This window comes from Oncorhynchus kisutch, linkage group LG13, assembly GCF_002021735.2.
Source record: "Oncorhynchus kisutch isolate 150728-3 linkage group LG13, Okis_V2, whole genome shotgun sequence".
NCBI lineage: Eukaryota > Metazoa > Chordata > Actinopteri > Salmoniformes > Salmonidae > Oncorhynchus > Oncorhynchus kisutch.
Genome location: NC_034186.2, coordinates 12,428,803 through 12,455,081, shown reverse-complemented (window position 1 = coordinate 12,455,081; position 26,279 = coordinate 12,428,803). Strand labels below are relative to the sequence as shown.

Below are 26,279 nucleotides of genomic sequence, written 5' to 3'. Positions count from 1 at the left end.
GACATCACACTGATAAAGGCCTCATCAAACCTCAGGGCAAAATCTTCAAATGTCTACACCAGACAGTCACCATATTATCACAGTAAACAGTCTGCTTGAGCAATTATAAAAATACTAAATTATAGTATGATGTTACAAGCAGGCTTTCAATTGTAAGTGTAAGAAGATGTCATTAAGGAGACATATTTAGCCCGTTGCCGTGGTAGCCTGGCCCTAATTAAGTGAATGCTGAACCTTCTGTCAGAACATGGCACCTTTCCCAGGAGCAAAACAGGAAAACAAATTCCTGTTAAAGAGCTAAACCCTCTGAATCCTGTAGGCTGTTGTATACTGTCACTAGCCTGGATGCAAGTATGCTGGCAAGCCATCTAGTTGAAAGGTGTGCAGACAGAGATGTTGACTAACTGACTCCACTCACTCTTTAGCAGAGAAGAAAACCCCAAAATAAAGTATTTTTAACAAGCTAAAGCATGTGGACCCTATTATATACTGTAGTTCACATAGCACTGTGGTAGTCTGTTGGATATCAGTCTGTTGGATATCAGTCTGTTGGATATCAGTCTGTTGCATATCATTCTGTTGGATATCAGTCTGTTGGATATCAGTCTGTTGGATATCAGTCTGTTGCATATCATTCTGTTGCATATCAGTAAGTTTGGTACTATGTTGGATATCAGTCTGTTGGATATCAGTCAGCTAGAAATCATTCAGTTTGGTAGTATGTTTTAGAAAACACAAAAATAAAGTATTGTTAACAAGCTAAAGCGTTTGGATCCTATATACTGTAGTTTACATAGCACTGTGGTAGTCTGTTGGATATCATTCTGTTGCATATCATTCTGTTGGATATCAGTCTGTTGGATATCATTCTGTTGCATATCATTCTGTTGCATATCATTCTGTTGCATATCATTCTGTTGTATATCATTCTGTTGGATATCAGTCTGTTGGATATCAGTCTGTTGGATATCAGTCTGCTAGGTAGTCTGTTGCATATCATTCTGTTGGATATCATTCTGTTGGATATCAGTGTGTTGGATATCAGTCTGTTGGATATCATTCTGTTGCATATCATTCTGTTGCATATCATTCTGTTGCATATCATTCTGTTGGATATCATTCTGTTGGATATCAGTCTGTTGGATATCAGTCTGTTGGATATCAGTCTGTTGGATATCAGTCTGTTGGATATCAGTCTGTTGCATATCATTCTGTTGGATTTCAGTCTGTTGAATATCAGTAAGTTTGGTAGTCTGTTGGATATCAGTCTGTTGGATATCAGTCTGCTAGGTAGTCTGTTGCATATCAGTCTGTTGAATATCAGTAAGTTTGGTAGTCTGTTGGATATCAGTCTGTTGGATATCAGTCTGTTGGATATCAGTCTGTTGCATATCAGTCTGTTGCATATCAGTCTGTTGGATATCAGTCTGTTGGATATCATTCTGTTGGATTTCAGTCTGTTGAATATCAGTAAGTTTGGTAGTCTGTTGGATATCAGTCTGTTGGATATCAGTCTGCTAGGTAGTCTGTTGCATATCATTCTGTTGGATATCAGTGTGTTGGATATTAGTCTGTTGGATATCAGTCTGTTGCATATCAGTCTGTTGGATATCAGTCTGTTGCATATCAGTCTGTTGCATATCAGTCTGTTGCATATCAGTCTGTTGCATATCAGTCTGTTGGATATCAGTCTGTTGGATATCAGTCTGTTGGATATCAGTCTGTTGCATATCAGTCTGTTGGATATCATTCTGTTGGATATCATTCTGTTGGATATCAGTCTGTTGGATATCAGTCTGTTGGATATCAGTCTGTTGCATATCAGTCTGTTGCATATCAGTCTGTTGGATATCATTCTGTTGCATATCAGTCTGTTGGATATCATTCTGTTGCATATCATTCTGTTGGATTTCAGTCTGTTGAATATCAGTAAGTTTGGTAGTCTGTTGGATATCAGTCTGTTGGATATCAGTCTGCTAGGTAGTCTGTTGCATATCATTCTGTTGGATATCAGTGTGTTGGATATCAGTCTGTTGCATATCAGTCTGTTGGATATCAGTCTGTTGCATATCAGTCTGTTGCATATCAGTCTGTTGCATATCAGTCTGTTGCATATCATTCTGTTGGATATCAGTCTGTTGGATATCAGTCTGTTGGATATCAGTCTGTTGGATATCAGTCTGTTGCATATCAGTCTGTTGGATATCATTCTGTTGCATATCATTCTGTTGGATTTCAGTCTGTTGAATATCAGTAAGTTTGGTAGTCTGTTGGATATCAGTCTGTTGGATATCAGTCTGCTAGGTAGTCTGTTGCATATCATTCTGTTGGATATCAGTGTGTTGGATATTAGTCTGTTGGATATCAGTCTGTTGCATATCAGTCTGTTGGATATCAGTCTGTTGCATATCAGTCTGTTGCATATCAGTCTGTTGGATATCAGTCTGTTGGATATCAGTCTGTTGGATATCAGTCTGTTGGATATCATTCTGTTGGATATCATTCTGTTGGATATCATTCTGTTGGATATCAGTAAGTTTGGTAGTCTGTTGGATTTCAGTCTGTTGGATATCAGTTAGTTGGATATCAGTCAGTTGGATATCAGTCAGTTGGATATCAGTCTGCAGGATATCAGTCTGCAGGATATCAGTTTGTTAGGTAGTATGTTGGATATCAGTCTGTTGAATATCAGTAAGTTTGGTAGTCTGTTGGATATCAGTCTGCAGGATATCAGTCTGCTGGATTTCAGTCAGTTGGATATCATTCTGCATGATATCTGTCTGCTGGATATCAGTCTGCTGGATATCAGTCTGCTAGGTAGTATGTTGGATATCAGTCTGTTGAATATCAGTAAGTTTGGTAGTCTGTTGGATATCAGTCTGCAGGATATCAGTCTGCTGGATTTCAGTCAGTTGGATATCATTCTGCATGATATCTGTCTGCTGGATATCAGTCTGCTGGATATCAGTCAGCTGGATATCATTCAGCTGGAAATCAGTCAGCTGGAAATCAGTCTGCAGGAAATCAGTCTGCAGGATATCAGTCTGCAGGATATCAGTCTGCTGCACATCAGTCTGCTGCATATCAGTCAGTTTGGTAGTATGTTGGATATCAGTCAGCTGGATATCAGTCTGCAGGATATCAGTCTGCAGGATATCAGTCTGCAGGATATCAGTCTGTTAAATATCAGTCAGTTTGGTAGTATGTTTTAGTACTGCCCCTGTATTACAGTCTGAAATGTCAAGCCAAGCCTTCCAAGACAGACTGCAGTATTGATTGACTGGTACGCAGTCCAATACTCACTCTTGCAGGATCTTGCTGTCTGTGGTCTGAGGGAAGCCAAAGTCCATGACCTCGTCCATCAGCTCATACACCGTCACAAAGTTGTCACGGATACTCTCCTCCTCCAGCTCCTTAAAGTACTCCTTAAACACCTACAGATGGGCACACAGACAGACAACTTAATACAGGATCAATACAATAGGATTGCATTCAATTGGTTGGATACAAGCAGTGTACTCCAGTAGGTACAGTTGAAGTCGGAAGTTTACATACACCTTAGCCAAATATATTTAAACTCAGTTTAAAGGATCACCACTTTATTTTAAGAATGTGAAATGTCAGAATAATAGTAGAGAGAACGATTTATTTCAGTTTTTGTGTCTTTCATCCTATTCCCAGTGGGTCAGAAGCTTACATAAACAATTTGAAGGCAATTGAGTGTAACTTGGGTCAAACGTTTCAGGTAGCCTTCCACAAGCTTCCCACAATAAGTTGGGTGAATTTTGGCCCATTCCTCCTGACAGAGCTGGTGTAACTGAGTCAGGTTTGTAAGCCTCCTTGCTTGCACACGCTTTTTCAGATCTGCCCACAAATATTCTATAGGATGAGGTCAGGGCTTTGTGAGGGCCACTCCAATACCTTGACTTTGTTTTCCTTAAGCCATTTCCCACAACGTTGGAAGTATACTTGGGGTCATTGTCCAAGACCCATTTGGACCAAGCTTTAACTTCCTGACTGATGTCTTAAGATGTTGCTTCAATATATCCACACACGTTTCCCCTCTCATGATGCCATCTATTTTGTGAAGTGCACCAGTCCCTCCTGCAGCAAAGCACCCCCACAACATGATGTTGCCACCCTCGTGCTTCACGGTTGGGATGGTGTTCTTCGGCTTGCAAGCCTCCCCCTCTTTCATCCAAACATAATGGTCATTATGGCCAAACAGCTCAATTTTTGTTTCATGAGACCAGAGGACATTTCTCCAAAAAGATTTGTGTCATGCACAAAGTAGTTGTCCTAACCGATTTGCCAAAACTATAGTTTGTTAACAAGAAATTTGTGGAGTGGTTGAAAAACTACTTTAATGACTCCAACCTAAGTGTATGTAAATTTCCGACTTCAACTGTACTGTACAGTCGTGGCCAAAAGTTTTGAGAATGACACAAATATTAATTTCCAAAGTTTGCTGCTTCATTGTCTTTAGATATTGTCAGATGTTTCTATGGAATACTGACGTATAATTACAAGCTTTTCATAAGTGTCAAAGGCTTTTATTGACAATTACATGAAGTTGATACGAGGAGTCAATATTTGCAGTGTTCACCCTTCTTTTTCCAAGACCTCTGCAATCCGCCCTGGCATGCTGTCAATTAACTTCTGGGACACATCTTGACTGATGGCAGCCCATTCTTGCATAATCAATGCTTGGAGTCTAAATTTGTGGGTTTTTGTTTGTCCACCCGCCTCTTGAGGATTGACCACAAGTTCTCAATGGGATTAAGGCCTGGGGAGTTTCCTGTCCATGGACCCAAAATATCGATGTTTTGTTCCCCGAGTCCCTTAGTTATCCCTTTTGCCTTATGGCAAGGTGCTCCATCATGCTGTAAAAGGCCATTTCTATCACCAAACTGTTCCTGGATGTTTGGGAGAAGTTGCTCTCGGAGGATGTGTTGGTACCATTCTTTATTCATGGCTGTGTTTTTAGGCAAAATTGTGAGTGAGCCCACTCCCTTGGCTGAGAAGCAACCCCACACATGAATGGTCTCAGGATGCTTTACTGTTGGCATGACACAGGACTGATGGTAGCGCTCACCTTGTCTTCTCCGGACAAGCTTTTTTCCGAATGCACCAAACAATCGGAAAGGGGATTCATCAGAGAAAATGACCTTACCCCAGTCCTCAGCAGTCCAATCCCTGTACCTTTTGCAGAATATCAGTCTGTCCCTGATGTTTTTCCTGGAGAGAAGTGGCTTCTTTGCTGCCCTCCTTGACACCAGGCCATCCTCCAAAAGTCTTCGCCTAACTGTGCGTGCAGATGCACTCACACCTGCCTGCTGCTATTCCTGAGCAAGCTCTGTACTAGTGGTGCCCCGACCCCGCAGCTGAATCAACTTTAGGAGATGGTCCAGACGCTTGCTGGACTTTCTTGGGAGTCGTGAACTATTTGAATACAGATCCCAAGAAACTACTTATCTTCAATACCTTCTTCGCAACAATTGAACCGCTCTCCTTGAAGTTCTTGATGATCCGATAAATGGTTGAGTTAGGTGCAATCTTACTGGCAGCAATATCCTTGCCTGTGAAGTCATTTTTGTGCAAAGAAATGATGAGGGCACATGTTTCCTGGCAGGTAACCGTGGTTGACAGAGGAAGAACAATGATTCCAAGCACCACCTTCCTTTTGAAGTTTCCAGTATTTTATTCAAACTCAATCAGCATGACAGAGTGATCTCCAGCCTTGTCCTCGTCAACACTCACACCTGTGTTAACGAGAGATTCACTGACATGTCAGCTGGTCCTTTTGTGGCAGGGCTGAAATGCAGTGGAAATGTTTTTGGGGGATTCAGTTCATTGCATGGCAAAGAGGGACTTTGCAATTAATTGCAATTCATCTGATCACTCTTCATAACATCCTGGAGTATATGCAAATTGCCATTATACAAACTGTGGCAGCACTTTGTGAAAATTCATATTTGTGTCATTCTCAAAACTTTTGGCCACGACTATATATCAGTAAAGCACACACTCACCTCCACCATTTTGTAGAGGAAGGAGTAGACAAGGGCTGCATTGGCATTCTTCTTGGTCATTGCCACCACTGAAGAATAACTTAAGAATGTACTAAAACTGTTGAACAGAAAAGTAACGGGGCCACTGCTGTTTTAAAATATTTTTCACATGGAACTTTTACAACCACTGAGATGGTTGACTCATAAGACTTTTTGTTCACAGCATTTCCCTCCAGTTCAGAATAACATGAGATGTACAGATAAATGACATGCAGTGAGGGTGTGAACTGTGAATTGTGTGATGTGTCAGAAGCAGAGACAGTCGTCCTGAGCATGGTAAGAGAGACAGAAGCTTGGTAACCAAGCAGCCGTCCTGAGCATGGTAAGAGAGACAGAAGCTTGGTAACCAAGCAGTCGTCCTGAGCATGGTAAGAGAGACAGAAGCTTGGTAACCAAGCAGTCGTCCTGAGCATGGTAAGGGGAGACAGAAGCTTGGTAACCAAGCAGTCGTCCTGAGCATGGTAAGGGGAGACAGAAGCTTGGTAACCAAGCAGTCGTCCTGAGCATGGTAAGAGAGACAGAAGCTTGGTAACCAAGCAGTCGTCCTGAACATGGTAAGAGAGACAGAAGCTTGGTAACCAAGCAGTCGTCCTGAGCATGGTAAGAGAGACAGAAGCTTGGTAACCAAGCAGTCGTCCTGAGCATGGTAAGAGAGACAGAAGCTTGGTAACCAAGCAGTCGTCCTGAGCATGGTAAGAGAGACAGAAGCTTGGTAACCAAGCAGTCGTCCTGAGCATGGTAAGAGAGACAGAAGCTTGGTAACCAAGAACTGAGCAGTAACAGGAATTCCTGAGGACAGGATACAGTAGAGGTTTCTGTGTTTGATCCACAGGAAGTGGGCGGAGCCGTGTGTCACCAGGGGCGATGAGTCTGCGTCCTCCTCCATCCTCATCATAATGGGCATGAAGTGGTCGACCTCATTCATGTCCATGTTTCCCATGTAGTTACGACTGATCAACACCTACAGGGAAAACACATAACAGGGTGAAGATTTGTAAATAGGGTAAAGTGTTGCACACACATATAGTTATGGCATATCAACACCTGAAACCACACGACACAGAGGGCATTGTAACACATTAATGAAATTCATTTTCAATTCAATTTGGTTCATCTTTATTTAGATAGGATAGTTCACTCGGCACTGTCGGCAGCAATTCTCATTGTTATCCAGGGAGTCCATAGAGGCAGTTATGCAACAGAAGAAATTCAAAAAGATCAAACATGGAGCATATGCCCTTCCCCTTGTTGTGAAGGCTCAGCAGTAAGCTGTGGAAGATGTACAGTAAATGAAAGGAGCAACAGCCTCTGCTGGGAGGCCTCTGTTTAGAAACATAAAATAACTGACAACTAATCTGGGATCACAATGCCCAATGACAGCATTGTGTAAAAAAATATCTCTCTCTCACACACCACAAGATACACTGGAGTGACCGGAGAGAACTCTCACTCACACACTCGCACACACCCTTTCATTTCAACACCAATAACAAGATGAGTCAGCATTGAGAGTCGCTGGGCTGGAGCCCTCACACTGATAGATCAAAGCATATGCTTGAAGGATCTCACACACTGAAGCAGACCTGGGATAACTTTTCTGGAGAAACAAAAGATGTGACCAGAACTATTTGAATACAGATCCCAAGAAACAACTTATTTTTTAAACTATTTCAATACAGACCTGAGAAAGCAACTACTTGTTTAAACTATTTGAATACAGATCGGAGAAAGCAACTACATGTTTAAACTATTTCAATACAGACCCAAGAAAGTAACTAAACTCAGCAAAAAAATAAACGCCCCTGTTTCAGGACCCTGTCTTTCAAAGATAATTCGTAAAAAATCCAAATAACTTCACAGATCTTCATTGTAAAGGGTTTAACACTATGTCCCATGCTTGTTCAATGAACCATAAACAATTAATGAACATGCACCTGTGGAACGGTCGTTAAGACACTAACAGCTTACAGATGGTAGGCAATTAAGGTCACAGTTATGAAAACTTAGGACACTAAAGAGGCCTTTCTACTGACTCTGAAAAACACCAAAAGAAAGATGCCCAGGGTCCCTGCTCATCTGCGTGAACGTGCCTTAGGTATGCTGCAAGGAGGCATGAGAACTGTAGATGTGGCCAGGGCAATAAATTGTAATGTCCGTACTGTGAGATGCCTAAGACAGCACTACAGGGAGACAGGACGGACAGCTGATTGTCCTCGCAGTGGCAGACCACGTGTAACAACACTTGAACAGGATCGGTACATCCGAACATCACTCCTGCGGGACAGGTACAGGATGGTAACAACAACTGCCCGAGTTACACCAGGAACGCACAATCGCTCCATCAGTGCTCAGATTATTACCCACCACCGCTGGACCAGACAGGACTGGCAAAAAGTGCTCTTCACTGACGAGTCACGGATTTGTCTCACCAGGGGTGATGGTCGGATTCACGTTTATCGTCGAAGGAATGAGCGTTACACCGAGGCCTGTACTCTGGAGTGGGATCGATTTGGAGGTGGAGGCTCCGTCATGGTCTGGGGCGGTATGTCACAGCATCATCGGACTGAGATAGTTGTCATTGCAGGGAATCTCAACGCTGTGTGTTACAGGGAGGACATCCTCCTCCCTCATGTGGTAGCCTTCCTGCAGGCTCATCCTGACATGACCCTCCATCATTTGGGGCGGCAGGGTAGCCTAGTGGTTAGAGCGTTGGACTAACCGGAAGGTTAAACCCCCGAGCTGACAAATCTGTCATTCTGCCCCTGAACAGGCAGTTAACCCACTGTTCCTAGGCCGTCATTGAAAATAAGAATTTGTTCTTAACTGACTTGCCTAGTTAAATAAAGGTAAAATAAATAAAAAATATTTAAAAATCATGACAATGCCACCAGCCATACTGCTCATTCTGTGCGTGATTTCCTGCAAGACAGGAATGTCAGTGTTCTGCCATGGCCAGCGAAGAGCCCGGATCTCAATCCCATTGAGCACGTCTGGGACCTGTTGGATCGGAGGGTGAGGGCTAGGGCCATTCCCCCCAGAAATGTCTGGAAACTTGCAGGTGCCCTGGTGGAAGAGGGGATAACATCTCACAGCAAGAACTGGCAAATATGATGCAGTCCATGAGGAGGAGATGCACTGCAGTACTTAATGCAGCTGGTGGCCACACCAGATACTGACTGTTACTCTTGATTTGGACAAACCCTTTGTTCAGGGACACTATTCCATTTCTGTTAGTCACATGTCTGTGGAACTTGTTCAGTTTATGTCTCAGTTGTTGAATCTTGTTATGTTCATACAAATATTTACAAGTGTTAGAAATTTCAACGCAGTTGACAGTGAGAGGACTTTTGTTTTTTTTCTGAGTTTATACGTTTAAACTATTTGAATACAGATCTGAGAAAGTAACGACTTGAAACAAATATGTGGGCTATATAAATACATTTCTACTCTAATGTTGAGGTGATTACATAACCCTCATTAAATTCTGGCCTAAATTAAGATTCATATCTAAGAGCCCTCCAAACCATGTGCTTATGATCATATATTTGAACTAACTCAACAGGTGTAGTTTCTGATTCTTCAAATATTTGGCAGCAGTCAATACATCTTTTGGGGGTTTCAAATAACTTGCACCTTTTCAAATATTACGTTTTTCTGTATTTGAATATCAAAGAAAATAGTTGCCTTTTTAGTTGACTTCCTTGATTATTTGAAAAGTTGGTATTTTCATATTAAATACAATGTTCTTCCCAGGTCTGCACTGAAGAGGGCCCTCTGTCACACAGGATACTCCTCACACAGTGAATACAATGTTCTTCCCAGGTCTGCACTGAAGAGGGCCCTCTGTCACACAGGATACTCCTCACACAGTGAAAGGATGTGGACGGGCTCTTCCTCTTTCTTTGGCTATAAAAGGATGGTGGAATCCCAGACAGACCGACAGACAGTTCAAAGCTTGTTGCGTTTAAAGAGGAGTCTTGACGCACATGCAAGGAAACACCAAAGCTACCTGACTGTTAAGAATGTAGAGGTAAATGTCAGTGTTCAACTAATACCATTTTGAGAATGAAAAATAACATGTTTGACTTCTGATTAAAATGTACAGTAAACTGCCATGAAGGTTCAAGGAAATGAAAAAGTACAAATATTGTTCAAACCCATTGTCACTTTCCCTTCATCAACACCTCCCCCTCTGTGTTAATCAAACGCATGTACCAGAACATGCCATGGCAAGTACCTCATTCCATGTTTAAATCCCCAGACACTTTCTGCAGTCATCATGAGCTAGCAAACCTCACTCCAGACACCTTTTTGTTTTTCATTAAACCACTTTAATGGGGAATTGTTTGATCATTTCCTTTCAGATTTGATTTACTGTAACTAAGTACTGATGTTCTACTGCCAGTATCTGTTTAACTGCCAGTATCTGTTTAACTGCCAGTATCTGTTTAACTGCCAGTATCTGTTCTACTGCCAGTATCTGTTTAACTGCCAGTATCTGTTTAACTGCCAGTATCAAATGTCTGTGTTGACTTACGTGGTTAAAGTTTGACGCCACACTAATGTAGCTATGATTCTGTAGCCTCTGATGTAGTCTTCCTATCTTCTTGGGCTGGTGTTTACAGATCATTCTCCCTGTTGCAACTTGTAATTAAACCAGATTGACTATATCTGTGACCTCTTTTATTCCCCTGAAAATCCCCTTTGCACAGTTTCTCTGAAACATTATATTTGTGTTATGCTAGCCTAGACTCCAGCCATTATAGGATGTTGGTCTGGTGGTGTGAGACTATTCTGCTAACTTTAAATGTGAACCTACAGACACACAGCAACTCTTAAGAGTTAGGCAGTGCCTCCTGCTACAGTGAAACAGATCTGAGAGACTGCTGCAGTGATGCTGTTACCGTTTGAGATTGAACGAGAGACATGTCTGGGAAGCTGAAATCAAGCTTGGTTCACCTTCAGTCCCACTGTTGGCTGACAAACGGTAAAACACACTGACTGGCTGTAATGAGGGCCCTTAGGCCTGCTTCACACACACATCCCCTTAACTATAGGACAATTCTGTCAGGGGATGATTGTTTGGTAACAGGATACTGGTCCTTGTTAATGAGGCATTGTTTACAATCGATATGAACTACTGTCTGTATGCTCTTCAGAGGCTGACGGCACATCTCAATTAAGATAAACAGACTAGCGATCGCTTAGGGTCAGTCTCAAAACTAGCTCAGTCATTTGGAGGTAATAATCATGGAGTATCTATCAAGCTCCCAGAGGGTCTCCAAAAAACATGCCTTTTACCTCTGAGAAGGACAGGGTTTGACAATCGAGCACACATGGCAACTCAATATTTAATCCTGAAAGATCTACAGTATCTATACATCGTGTAGTTTCACACATATTGAGACAGAAAATGTGCACTTTAAAAGTAGTGTACACTCATCCAGAATTGCAGGTGCAGGGTACACAAAGTAAAGAATAGACACTGCACCCTGATGAATGCTCCCGCTGTTTAAAGAGCTGGGGAGAATTCATCAGTGTGCTGGTGGCCATTTAACTTTCAAGTGAAGTCAGAGTACAAAACAAAGCAGGCATTTATCAGCATAACAATATATTTCAAAGACAGAGATTTTGAAACATTCACTTGAACAGTACAGCATAAAGCTACATTCATAACATCTCACTACTACAAACCAGTGTGTTGATACACTGCCTGTATACAGCCACTCTAGTCTCCAAGAGACAGACAACCAGTGTGCTGATACACTGCCTGTATACAGCCACTCTAGTCTCCAAGAGACAGACAACCAATGAAACAGCTACATTGGAAGCATGTCTGTTTGCCCTCCAGCCAGAGAGCAGCTGGGGCTTTCACTACAGCCCAGCCTGGGTCAGAGGTATTGGATTGCTCCCAGGGCAAGGAGAGAAAGGCTTTAATCAGCACTATCAGGGATGCAGGCAAGGGCCTATGAGATGGTAATCTTTCCCCCTGACACCTTCAGGCACTGGTGGGGCCTTTTGTCCTTTCTCTACAATATTATTAACATGACCATCCAAATAAGGACAGTCAGGTTTGGTGTGATTACACTATACTCTGAGGTGCGTTCAGTTCGCCTGAACGTTTGCTACGCTATGGAATGGTTGGTACTGAATGACATGTTTCTCCAAAACATTCTTGTAAGTTTGAACAGACTTTGAGGTATGTTTTCTCCTATTTGGTCGGTGTGGCGCAGTGTGGCTTGAAGCTATGAGTGACTTATTTAAAGGGCAGTGGCCATGCTGACTGTGTCCAACAACCCAACCGTTTACGTTCAGTTGAACGTTCCAGAACATAAAAACATACTGAACGCAGCCCTGCTGTCTGAGCTGGCTTGATTTGACCAGGTACTCCAGACTTTATTAATGGTTTGTTTGTATGCAAACAAATGAATGTAGGCTATTATTGCATGTTAATTATATATATGTTAGTAAATTACACAGTTTGCAACTTTGTAAACATTCTGTAAGTCTAATAAGAAATATGAGCACAGAACAAGAGAAAAGGTTGCCTGACCAGTCTGTCAGGTAAAGCCTAATATTGGATAGGCATGGTGCACTTTGGTGTTGCAGAACAAGTTTGACCAGGAATGTTTCTATTCACAACACCGGAGCCATATTCATTAGGTCTTCCAAACGAAACGAGGAGGTAACCTACCGGAATTTGTCCAACTGAAACGTTTTGCAACATATTCGGCGTAATGAATACACCTCAGCGATGTCTTCACTACGAACCAAGCAGATCCAAACGGAACGAAACGGGGAGGGACCTACCTACATTTGTCCAATAGAAACTCAAATTTACTGACTGCGCTGCTGCTACACTGTAACCTGCCCGAAAACAGTCCATCGTTTTCTGTGAATGCGCTATAATTTGACAAGAAATTATTTCCAATTTTAGAAGAGGCACATATAAACCATCTGGGGTTCAGAGATCCCTGGAGTAGATTGCTATTTCTCTGGCAACAAACGTGAAATATATAATTGATCCGATCACAAAGTGGAATGCCTATGTGGTCAATGCCTACTGTGGTATGAGGGCAGGTTTCCCAGGTGTATTCGACAAAAGCAAGGTCGCGAAAAAAAAAATCTAAAGATCAACTGGGTTTGAAATGGGGTGGATTTTGGTCATTGAACAAAAATATAAAAGTGTCAAGTGTTGGTTGCATGTTTCATGAGCTGAAATAAAATATCCCAGAAATTGTCCACACACACAAAAAGCTTATTTCTCTGAAAGTTTGTGCACACATTTGTTTACATCCCTGTTAGTGAGCGTTTCTCCTTCTCCATGATAATCCATCCATCTGACAGTTGTGGCATATGAAGAGGCTTACTAAGCATGGTCATTACGTAAGTGCACCTTGTGCTGGGGACAATAAAGGGCAACTCTAAAATCTGCAGTTTTGTCACACAGCACAATTCCACAGATGTCTCAAGTTTTGAGGGTGCGTACAATTGGCATGCTGACTGCAGGAATATTCACCAGACCTGTTGCCAGAGAATTGAATGTTCATTTCCCTACCATAAAGTTGTTTTAGAGAATTTGGCAGTATGTCTAACTGGCCTCACACTGCAGACCATCCCAGGACCTCCACATCTGTCTTCTTCACCTGCGGGATCGTTTGAGACCAGCCACCCAGACAGCTAATGCAACTGGGTTTCCACAACCAAAGAATTTCTGCACAAATGGTCAGAAACCTTCTCTGGGAAGCTCGTCTGCATGCTCATCGTCCTCACTAAGGACTTAACCTGACTGCATTTTGGCGTCGTAACCAACTTCTGTGGGTAAATAGTCACCTTCGATGGCCACTGGCACGCTGTAGAAGTGTACTTTTCACGGATTAATCACAGTTTCAACTGTACCAGGCAGACGGCAGCTAGTGTTTATGGCGTCGTGTGGGTGAGCGGTTTGCTGATGTCAATGTTGTGAACAGAGAGTCCCATGGTGGTGGTGGGGTTATGGTATGGGCAGGCATAAGCTACGGACAACGGACACAATTGCATTTTATCGACGGCAATTTGAATGCACAGAGAAACCGTGATGAAATCCTGAGGCCCATTGTCGTGCCATTCATTCGCCGCCATCACTTCATGTTTCAGCACAGCCCCATGTCGCAAGGATCTGTACACAATTCCTGGAAGCTGAAAATGAAATGTCCCAGTTCTTCCATGGCCTACATTCTCACCAGACATGTCACCTATTGAGCATGTTTGGGATGCTCTGGATTGACGTGTACAACAACGTGTACGACATCGTGTTCCAGTTCCCACCAATATGCAGCAACTTCGCACAGCCATTGAAGAGAAGTGGGACAACATTCCACAGGCCACAATCAACAGCCTGATCAACTCTATGCAAAGGAGATGAGTCACGCTGCATGAGGCAAATGGTGGTCACACCAGACACTGACTGGTTTTCTGATCCACACCCCTACTTTTGTTTTTAAAGGCATCTGTGACCAACAGATGCATATCTGTATTCCCAGTCATGTGAAATCCATAGATTAGGGTCTAATTCATTTATTTCAATTGACTGATTTCATTATATGAATTGTAACTCAGTAAAATATTTGAAATTGTTGCATGTTGTGTTTATATTTTTGTTTAGTATATAAGCTCCACTCCACATTTAATTCTAAATTTCTACTGCTTGCTAAATATTTTGTTTAAACAAAGAACATGTATTTGCAAAATAAGGATTGGCCTGACTTTCAAGAATGCCTGAATTGCTATGCCTCGATTTCCTGGTTGGTTGACAAGTTTCACCATCCAATTATTTCAGATCTAAAAGAGTGCAACTTTCACCATGGTCCATTATTGTATTCTATCCATTCTGGCTTTCGCGAATGGATAGACATTAAACGGATAGGGAGGGCATGCAGGCTGTCGCCCATGTATTAATGCGCAATTTGCCTAAATGGGTAATCAAAACACATCAACCACTGCATTTTTTGTCGATGTCTTTTTTTAGGTGTGACGTCATTACGTCCAGCTGTTTTCATCGACACAACATAGTTCAATGGAAACACCTTCGCAGACAATTGTAGAATCTATTTTCTATGCGAACTTTCATAAATGTCGACAACAAAAAAATCACTGCACAAGCTATTGGAAACATAGTTAGTGACGAATTCTGAGAAACAAATACATTTAGTTGTAAATATTAAAAGATAAACAAATATGTAATTTTACAATAGCCTGCCCTACCGCTCTTTCATTTTCTTATGTGCGCTTTTACGCATAGATTTCTGAGCTACACTGCAGATGCAGGCGCTGTTGATCGATGCGAACTAGTCTTCCTTAAAACCGCAACAGCAACGCAAGACTAATCGATGTCAAACTATAAACTTATCCGCCAGTGCCACGTAGACAGTCAAGTCTCAACTTACCTTTCCTTTAAGGTCCAGGATGAATATAGCAGACGCCGACATCCTAATAAACTAATAGCACAAAAAATATAAATATTTGACGTTGAATATCCCTTACAACATTTCATTCAGTGCATCTCCCATCTCACGCGCTGTTGTCTAATGCACGCCACTGCTCTTTCCGGGTAGTATTTCGTCGTCAGACCTGTCAAGCAGCTTTCAACGCAACAGAGCATGCAAAACCAATCCTACATCAATTATTAGGTCTACATATGGTATCGATTCTCTTCTATTCTGCTTAATTTACGCATAGGCTACTATCAGGCGTGTTTGTCTATTGTACTATATAAAGCATTACATTATCATAGATCGACGCATATGCCTAACTGTTTCAAGATAATTGTATGTATTTTTCTACAGAAAGAAAAACAGGTGCGCTATTGAATTTGAAAACGTTTTATTTTATCTACAAATGTAACAAAATGGAGTGCAGGCACACCCAAATAACATCAAATGCATTGGTAAAACTTTAAAACACCTAACTCAAAACCAAATTGATTGATTGATTATTTGATCCACTTTAAATAATAATTTTCGAACAAATTTCTATCAAAGTCTATACCAACAGTCAGTCCAATTTTGATATCCATTGAAAGACACAGGCAAAGGTGCCCTATTGCGGAGCTAAATTGAGTTATTGCTATTATCAGTTTTGTATTCATCTGTCTCTGGACTGTTATTTCCCTCTAAAGATGATGGAAATAGACATGCTTATGTTTAATATCTGCATTGGCCCAAATCAGTGTCCAAATAGGCTAGTGACCTCTCTCTCTCTCTCTCTCTCTCTCTCTCTTCCCTCTCTCATTCTCTCCCCTCTCTTTCCACCTTCTCCCTTTCTTCCTAGCCAATGGTAAAGTCCATCCCATCCTCTTCCTCCTCTTCCTCCAGGAGTGCCCTCTTAGCCCTCTCCCTCTCGCTGGCTTGTATGTAGTTATCCTCTATGAAGCCATCATCATCTTCCTCATCCTCTATCTCAATCTCTCCCTGGGGGACAGCAGCAGGGTGGGGGCTCTGTGCCTGTCCCCCATGGTTCTACATAGAGAAGCCCACCTCCAGACTGTTGGGGTCACACTGGCTGGCTGTGTCCTGCTCGGTCAGACGGGTGTGGCGATAGCTGGCTAGGTAGCGGCGGACCAGCTGGCATTTGGCCAGGCTGGCGATGAGGAGGGAGAGGGAGATTGCCGTCACAAGGACTGCCACCAAATATTGCCAACTGTGGGAGGGGCGGCTCTGACCAGGCGACTCTGTGCCTGTTAGGCAAGAGGGGAATAGGTTTTACTGTTCAAATCATTATTATGAATTACATCACAGCTATAACAGCCAAGACCGCTTGAGTAAGCATCAAAGAATTCTATGATAGCTGATAATTATATGATATGACATAACTACATATAAATGAGATGATATGAGGCAGAAGTAAGTTGTTATGAGATCCTTACCATTAGCTGTAGTCATTGTGTTCGTTGGAGTTGTGGTGGGATGTTCACGGTCATTTGCCAACAGTTTTCTATGAAATGGTCTTCTGATTCCTGTCGACAAATCATCAGAGACACGCTCAAGCTCTTGGTTCCCATGGAAATCCAGGAAGGATATAGTTACTATATCTTGAGTGGAGACAGACATTGGGACTTGCAGTCTGTTGTGCCCCAAAAACAGCTCCCCTAACCTGGGTAAACCCTGCAGAGCTCCAGCCTCTATGGAAGTCAATTGGCAGCCACTGAGGTCTAGTGTATGCAGGGAGGGGAGGCTGCAGAGGTTGTCTTTCCCCAGCAGAGGGAGGTAGTTGCCTGAGAGATTGAGGTTAACCAACTGATCCAACCTCTGTAGTTGTCTGAGGTGTTGAGGGTTAGTTAAGTTGAGGTGGTTCTGGGAGAGGTCCAGTGTGGTTGCATTGTCCCATATCTCTGTTGGAATATGAGCCAGTTTCCTCCAACTGCAGTTAAATGATGCCTTGGGGAAGAGATGGACAAGATTGGTCAAGCCAACCCTTCCCATGTTGTGGTTGCAATTTAGCAAGAATCAAGAAGTGTAAAATTAACTTGATGATTTTTGGAAGTTTCTCCCTAAAGCCATTATATGGGTGAATAAAAAAATGTGGTGCTAATTAATTAAGTAGGAGTCTTTGCAACTGGCTGGTGCTGATAAATAAATATTCCATGTAACTTTAAAATGAAAAATAAAGAAAAACATCTAATATATAACAAATAAAGTTGTGAACAACAAATCAATTCACTCAAAGAGAGCCCCAATCTTGACATAATTCTTATGTTGATATCCTGTAACGAATCAGACTTCACTCCCAGATGTAACATTATCTTATGATCAACAACAGGGAAACTGTCTCAAACAGGAAATTCCCCATAGTGTTTACCTCACGTGACTGCTTGGAACTGAACAATGGCAAGAAAAAGAGGAGAAGAAAATGGGGAGAAGAAGAAAGCTGTGTGTCTTTCTTACCGTGCCAGTATTGACAGTACACGGGCCAACAGTGCGACTCTGAAGCATGCTCCCGCTAACTGTTCCCCAGAAACACAAAACCACACACAGGCCGTGGCCCCAGGACCCCATGGTTCCCCCGCTTCCTGTGGGAATCACAGATGGACAGACAAAGACTAAGTATTAATCAGACTGACAAATGAGTCACAACTAAGTATTAATCAGACTGACAAATGAGTCACAACTAAGTATTAATCAGACTGACAAATGAGTCACAACTAAGTATTAATCAGACTGACAAATGAGTCACAACTAAGTATTAATCAGACTGACAAATGAGTCACAACTAAGTATTAATCAGACTGACAAATGAGTCACAACTAAGTACTAATCAGACTGACAAATGAGTCACAACTAAGTACTAATCAGACTGACAAATGAGTCACAACTAAGTATTAATCAAACTGACACAACTAAAACTGCATTAAAAAATAATAACCAGATAACTAGAACTAAATTGAGAAATAATAACCAGAACTGAATTGAAAATTAATAACCAGAACTGAATTGAGAAATAATAACTAGATAACCAGAACTGAATTGAGAAATAATAACCAGATAACCAGAACTGAATTGAGAAATAATAACTTGATAACCAGAACTGCATTGAGAAATAATAACTAGATAACCAGAACTGAATTGAGAAATAATAACCAGAACTGAATTGAGAAATAATAACTAGATAACCAGAACTGCATTGAGAAATAATAACTAGATAACCAGAACTGAATTGAGAAATAATAACCAGAACGGAATTGAGAAATAATAACCAGAACTGAATTGAGAAATAATAACCAGAACTGAATTGAGAAATAATAACCAGATAACCAGAACTGCATTGAGAAATAATAACCAGAACTGCATTGAGAAATAATAACTAGATAACCAGAACTGAATTGAGAAATAATAACCAGAACTGAATTGATAAATAATAACCAGATAACCAGAACTGCATTGAGAAATAATAACCAGAACTGCATTGAGAAATAATAACTAGATAACCAGAACTGAATTGATAAATAATAACCAGAACTGAATTGATAAATAATAACCAGAACTGAATTGAGAAATAATAACCAGATAGCCAGAACTGCATTGAGAAATATTAACTAGATAACTAGAACTGCATTGAGACAAGTGTTTTAAATCATACTTTATCCTCTGGGAATTCATTCTACATCTTGTTTTATATGTTTAAACCCCAAATAAATTCCATTTTATTCACTGTGCCCAGACTCATAGGGCCTGTGACCTTACTGACATAGGCCCCCAACAAGTTATGTGACCTGCCCAGGAAAAATGGCTGGCCCTAAAATACACCAGAATCGTGTTGAAATATAAACCGTTTTTTGACATAACTAAAACCAGTGACCTCTTATACTCTTCTGTAAGCAAATGTGCTAAATTTACATTTGTTTGCATGCAGTGTTGACTCATTATGTTATATACAGATCCGCAGACTCATTGCACATTCTGAAGATTGTCTATTGGCATGTTCTCACAAAGACAAGAGTACCAGTTTAGTGTTCCCACATGTTTTGTACATTTTCTATGCAGGGGTGTGTACACATTTTCTATACAATAAAAAGTAGATTTAAAACATTTAGTTAAAGACTGAAGAGCTCTTTCACACACTTTAACAATAGATTTTGTTCTGCAGATTGCTTTTATGTTGTTCTTCTCACATCTGTGACTGTGTATCTTTCTTTTCTCTTTGTTTTTTAATCTGATCCCGGCCTGTTTGTAGAGTCCTCTTGGCACCAAAGAGATTTTTCACAGAGGGGGCCTACTGGCTGGTCGCTCTGCCATTAAGCTTCTTCTCCTCTCCTCCTTCTGCTATTAAGCTCAGCACGGTTGGCTGTAAAGACCCGAGTGGGGATCTCTTAATCTCTTCCTGTCCTCGCACAGTAAAGGCACAACAACAACACGCCTGGGAGCTATGGGAAGCCCAGGAGCCCACAAGAGACTATGTGTGTAGTAGCCCACTGGACACAGACGTCAGTACAAAGTCTTGTTTTAATTTACATTTGGTTGAGTTGTCAACAAACGTGAATTCAACCTAAAATCAACAAAACTTTTCACAATGTCATTGGATTTAGGTTAAAAACACTAAATTCTCTTATGTTGATGACTTTTAAAAATCCAATCAGTTTTCCATGTTGATTCAACATCATCACATTGAATGTTTTGGTTGAAATGACATAGAAACAATGTAGATTCAACCAGTTTTTGCCCTGTGTGAGTGTGTGTGTGCATGCATCTGCATGAGTGTGTGTACTTTATGTTTTATGTTTGAAAGGGGCTCTTTGACAAGCCCTCCACACACTCCCATCCTTGCAGCCCAATGCCACATAATGGGTTGCCCGGGTCCTGTCCCGCTTTTCCCTCTCCTTCCCCACTCCTCGTTCTCCTCTCTGGATACGGAAGTGACACACAAAGCAGTCCTTCATCTGACCTCCTGGTGACACCCTGTGGTGCCGGTGAGGTGAGCAAGCCTTCTTCCCCCTCCTCAGTCCTCATCCATGGTTCAAGATAGATATCTTTGCCATTGTTTTCATCAAATAAAGCTAAGTGATGCCATTGATTGTCAAGAATAAAGGATATGGTTTAATCATACAGGGATTTGAAAACAGCTGGCAGAGATGGAGGTTGTTTGAGGGAGATGTTTTAGACACATGCAATGGATACCTGCTACTCGGGATAGGGTGGAAAACACAAAAATATTTTTTCTAAGTTGCTCTTTACTTTTAAACCCTCTAGAGTCGATGTCCGTGCCTCACGTGGAAATCGAATTAGCATAATTTTAAAAACCATAAACATCCGTCAGTTTGAGCTAGAGATATCTGTTTTGTTGCATTTGATGCGTCTCAATCCAGCACATCTGTTGATGTGACAGAGTTAGAGCGGTGTTTGTCAGGCATTCAGACATCCCGAAAACGGGTCTTCTCATAAAATCGTCTGTAGTGTCCGAACGGTGGGGCCTACAAACTAGTATGACCCCTCTATGGGAAGATTAGAGTCTCCCCACCATGATGGGGAAGTCTTTACTGAAGTCGGTACAGCCCATCTGCCGACTTCTGTCTGTAGCTTCTGAACGGTTTGGGCTACACACCCTCTGTGGAAAGGCGAGACTCTCGCGAAAATGTACAGTTGAAGTCGGAAGCTTAAATACACCTTAGCCAAATACATTTAAACTCAGTTCTTCACAATTCGTGACATTTAATCGTAGTAAAAATTCCAGGTCTTGGGTCAGTTAGGATCACCACTTTATTTTAAGAATGTGAAATGTCAGAACAATAGTAGAGAGAATTATTTATTTCAGATTTGATTTCCTTCATCACATTCCCAGTGGGTGGGAAGTTTACATATACCCAATTAGTATTTGGTAGCATTGCCTTTAAATTGTTTAACTTGGGTCAAACGTTTCGGTAGCCTTCCACAAGCTTCCCACAATAAGTTGGGTGAATTTTGGCCCATTCCCCCTGACAGAGCTGGTGCAAATGAGTCAGGTTTGTAGGCCTCTTTGCTCGCACATGCTTTTTCAGTTCTGCCTACACATTTTCTATAGGATTGAGGTCAGGGCTTAGCGATGGCAACTCCAATTCCTTGACTTTGTTGTCCTTAAGCCATTTTGCCACAACTTTGGAAGTATGCTTGGGGTCATTGTCCATTTGGAAGACCTATTTATGACCAAGCTTTAACTTCCTGACTGATGTCAGTCCCTCCTGCAGCAAAGCACCCACATAACTGCCACCCCTGTGCTTCATGGTTGGGATGGTGTTCTTTGGCTTGCAAGCCTCCCCCTTTTTCCTCCAAACATAACGATGGTCATTATGGCCAAACAGTTATATTTTTGTTTCATCAGACCAGAGGACATTTCTCCAAAAAGTACGATCTTGCCTGTTCTGCACTAGCCATATTAGCTTCACGGTTCGTTTTGTTGTTTTGTTAGTTTTGTTCAGTGTTCGTTCTTTCATTAAATAAGTATGTACACTTACACCGCTGCGCCTTGGTCTCCTCCATATCACGACCGTGACACAATTAGCCTATCAGAAGCTTTTAAAGCCATGACATAATTGAAAAAATGTTTTACCCCCTTTTCTCCCCAATTTTGTGGTATCCAATTGTTAGTAGTTACTATCTTGTCTCATCACTACAACTCGCATACGGGCTCGGGAGAGACGAAGGTTGAAGGTCATGCGTCCTCCGATACACAACCCAACCAAGCCGCACTGCTTCTTAACACAGCGCCATCCAACCCGGAAGCCAGCCGCACCAACGTGTCGGAGGAAACACTGTGCACCTGGCGACCTGGTTAGCGTGCACTGCGCCCGGCCCGCCACAGGAGTCACTAGTGCGCGATGAGACAATGATATCCCTACCGGCCAAGCCTTCCCTAACCCGGACGACGCTAGGCCAATTGTGTGTCGCCCCATGGACCTCCCGGTCTCGGCCGGCTGCGACAGAGCCTGGGCGCGAACCCAGATGCATGGCCCTAGACCACTGCGCCACCCGGGAGGCTTCCAAGCTTTTTAATCAGTTATGCATTAGGGGGCGCTATTAACATTTTTGGATGAAAAACGTTCCCATTTTAAACAAGATATTTTGTCATGAAAAGATGCTTGACTATGCATATAATTGACAGCTTTGGAAAGAAAACACTATTATCTGTGAGTGCCACAGAACTGATGCTACAGGCGAAACCAAGATGACATTTCAAACAGGAAATGCCCCAGATTTTGGAGGCGCTTTGTTCCAATGTCTCCTTATATGGCTGTGAATGCGCAAGGAATGGGCCTACACTTTCTGTCGTTTCCCCAAGGTGTCTGCAGCATTGTGACGTATTTGTAGGCATATCATTGGAAGATTGACCATAAGAGACTACATTTACCAGGTGTCCGCTTGGTGTCCCCCGTCGAAGTTATTGCGTAATCTCCAGCTGCATGCATTTTCCCATGTGGTTTAGAGGAGAAACCAAACTGCCACGAATGACTTATCATCGAATAGATATGTGAAAAACACCTTGAGGATTGATTCTAAACAACGTTTGCCATGTTTCTGACGATATTATGGAGTTAATTTGGAAAAAAGTTTGGCGTTTTGATGATTGAATTTTCGGGGGGTTTTCTCAGCCAAACGTGATGAACAAAACGGAGCGATTTCTCCTACACAAATAATCTTTTTGGAAAAACTGAACATTTCCTATCTAACTGAGAGTCTCCTCATTAAAAACATCCGAAGTTCTTCAAAGGTAAATGATTTTATTTGAATGCTTTTCTTGTTTTTGTGAAAATGTTGCCTGCTGAATGCTAGGCTAAATGCTATGCTAGCTATCAATACTCTTACACAAATGCTTGTTTTGCTATGGTTGAAAAGCATATTTTGAAAATCTGAGATGACAGTGTTGTTAACAAAAGGCTAAGCTTGAGAGCCAATATATTTATTTCATTTCATTTGCGATTTTCATGAATAGTTAACGTTGCGTTATGCTAATGAGCTTGAGGCTATACTTAAGATCCCAGATACGGGATTGCTCGTCGCAACAGGTTAAAGGCACAGTCAACTTAGTGTATGTAAACTTCTGACCCACTGGAATTGTGAGTGAATTATAAGTGAATTATAAGTGAAATAATCTGTCTGTAAACAATTGTTGGAAAAATTACTTGTGTCATGCACGAAGTAGATGTCCTAACCGACTTGACAAAACTATAGTTTGTTAACAAGATTAACAAGAAATTTGTGGAGTGGTTGAAAAACGAGTTTTAATGACTCCAACCTAAGTGTATGTAAACCTCCGACTTCAACTGTAGATGTTAGTTGTTTTGCTCTAGGACGCCCACAGGCCTCACAAGACTCCGCTGAAGGTACCCCGGTACCAGCTGAAAAAACTAATGGAAGTACACCTATGTACACAAAGTATGTGGACACTCTTTCAAATTAGTTGAGCACACAGCCATGCGATCTCCATAGACAAACACTGGCAGTATATTGTCCCATACTAAAGAGCTCAGGGACTTTCAACGTGGCACCGTCATAGGATGCCACCTTACCAGTAAGTCAGTTCATCAAATTTCTGCCCTGCTAGAGCCTCCCATGTCAACTGTAAGTGCTGTTACTGTGGAGTGGAAACGTCTAGGAGCAACAACGGCTCAGCCGCGAAGTGGTAGGCCACACAGCTCACAGAACGGGAGCTCTGAGTGCTGAAGCGCATAGCACGTAAAAACTGTCTGTCCTCGGTTGCAACACTCACTACTGAGTTTCAAACTGTCTCTGAAAGCAATGTCAGCACAAGAGCTGTTCTTCGGGAGCTTCATGAAATGGGTTAATCATGGCCGAGTAGCCGGACACATGCCTAAGATCACCATGCGCAATGCCAAGGGTCGGCTGGAGTGGTGTAAATCTTGCCGCCATTGGACTCTGGAGCAGTGGAAACGCGTTCTCTGGAGTGATGAATCACGCTTCACCATGCCCCAATATGTAGTGCCTACTGTATAGTTTGGTGGAAGAAGAATAATGGTCTGAGGCTGTTTTCATGGTTGGTGCTAGGCTCCTTAGTTCAAGAGAAGGTAAATCTTAATGCTAATGCATACAATGACATTCTATATGATTCTGTGCTTCCAACTTTGTGGCAATAGTTTGGGGAAGGTCCTTTCCTGTTTCAGCATGACAATGCCCCTGTGCACAAAGCGAGGTCCATACATAAATGGTTTATCGAGATTGGTGTGGAAGAACTTGACTGGCCAGCACAGAGCCCTGACCTCAACCCCATCAAACACCTTTGGGATGAATTGGAACACTTGACTGCGAGCCAGGCCTAATCGCCCAACATCAGTGCACAACCGTACTAATGCTCTTGTGGCTGAATGGAAGCAAGTCCCAGCAGCAATGTCCCAACATCTAGTGAAAAGCTGTTATAGCAGCAACAGGGGGACCAACTCCATATTTATACCCATGATTTTGGAATTAAATGTTCGACGAGCAGGTGTCCACATACTTTGGGCCATGTAGTGTATATGTGGAGACTGTTTCATGACAAAAAATAAGGGGTTAAAATGCATGTACAAATGTAATAAAATGTTTCTGAGAGATATAGGACCGATACTTCAGAACAAACTTCCTTTAGATTCTTTGGGGGACTATCTGTTTTTCTATGTGGTGAATGTGTTATTCAATTTGTTTGTATGGGCTAATACCAGTAAGGCCAAATTAACATTTTCATCACATAATGTTTTAATATGATTTTTTATACTTCAAGGGGTCTTAAAATTCAAAATCAAATAGCTAATGATCCTTGGTGTGACCTTCTTAAAACAATTCCATATAGCTTAGTAGAACCCTCTACCGGCTTAGACTGTTGTGGGTTAATGAGTTTCACATCTGCAACTCTGTTAATCCCACAGCAAGTCATAAACAAAGCAACAGGCAATTGGCACAATCCTTTCTAACATTTGTTTAAAAGCCTACACAGTGTCAGCAATAGAGCCAAGCAACTTCTAGAAACAAATACACAAGAAACTATTATCTTCAGCTTTAGAGGTTAGTGGGATCAAAGAGTAATGCATTGGACAGACCTTTAGCTTACTGCGTCTCCTTGTTAATGTAACTAGACCTCACCACATCATCCTCCCCAACCCCAAATGAACAATGTTTTACATTATTATCAAGACGTTGGCTGTCAAAAGTTTAGCCTTATTTGATCAAAACAGCGAATGTTGGGTAACAACATGTGGGCACGACTGCCTGGCTGAGCAACATGCATCCTTATATCCATTTCTCTCTCATTCATCCACTTTCATGGTATTATATCTCGTAAATAGCCGTCAAAACATAATTATTGATATACTGTAGTTGAGATTGATCAAAAGGTTGTTTGCATTTGGTTATTATACTAGTATGTCATAGAAATATACCAACCTACTGTATTACCATAACCACAGTACTAAATGATCAATAAGAGAATCGGAAGGTCATATGATCTCAGTGTTGACAAATGGAAACAGCCCAAAAGGTTAACATTTAGAGAAAGTCCGCTCATTAGAAGTGTCCTACCTGGTCAGCCTGGTTTGTATGTACCTGAAACCCAGGTAACAATATGTCCTCTTCCTTATAGCTCACATTAATGCAGCATTGTCACTGTAAGTTTGTATTATGCCTTTGCTATAAAATGAAGGCATGTTGTGCAAAGGTTGAAAGGGGGTGCGTTCACCTCAATCGTGTTCTGAAGGACTTGAGTTAATGAGTAACTTTG

At 41.7% G+C, this 26,279-nt stretch overlaps 2 protein-coding genes across 2 annotated transcripts in view; both read right to left on the bottom strand.

Annotated features, from left to right (window-relative positions):
• The window catches only part of ap1m3 (adaptor related protein complex 1 subunit mu 3), a 39,014-nt gene extending 23,355 nt beyond the window's left edge, over window positions 1–15,659 (bottom strand). The window contains exons 1-4 of the mRNA XM_020499547.2: window positions 15,497–15,659; window positions 6,876–7,032; window positions 6,033–6,100; window positions 3,304–3,434 (exon numbers count right to left, since the gene is read on the bottom strand). Of these exons, the coding sequence (XP_020355136.1) occupies window positions 3,304–3,434; window positions 6,033–6,100; window positions 6,876–7,032; window positions 15,497–15,538 (398 nt within the window). The 5' untranslated portion in view covers window positions 15,539–15,659. The remainder of the gene's footprint in view (window positions 1–3,303; window positions 3,435–6,032; window positions 6,101–6,875; window positions 7,033–15,496) is intronic.
• Window positions 15,660–15,915: 256 nt separating this feature from the next.
• On the bottom strand, window positions 15,916–26,279 carry LOC109902867 (chondroadherin). Its single transcript, XM_020499548.2, has 4 exons — window positions 26,081–26,279; window positions 17,993–18,117; window positions 16,975–17,485; window positions 15,916–16,785 (listed from the first exon to the last, which is right to left on the bottom strand). The coding sequence occupies exons 2-4, from the start codon at window positions 18,101–18,103 to the stop codon at window positions 16,568–16,570; spliced, it is 840 nt and encodes a 279-aa protein (XP_020355137.1). The 5' UTR covers window positions 18,104–18,117; window positions 26,081–26,279; the 3' UTR covers window positions 15,916–16,567.

Excerpts from the sequence above, each read along its gene's own strand:
- LOC109902867 (XM_020499548.2), bottom strand. The coding sequence starts at position 18,103 with ATGGGGTCCTGGGGCCACGGCCTGTGTGTGGTTTTGTGTTTCTGGGGA. Across the intron at positions 17,486-17,992 it reads GTACTGTCAATACTGGCACG|GCATCATTTAACTGCAGTTG; the intron begins GTAAGAAAGACA and ends CTCTTCCCCAAG. Across the intron at positions 16,786-16,974 it reads CACAATGACTACAGCTAATG|GCACAGAGTCGCCTGGTCAG; the intron begins GTAAGGATCTCA and ends CTTGCCTAACAG.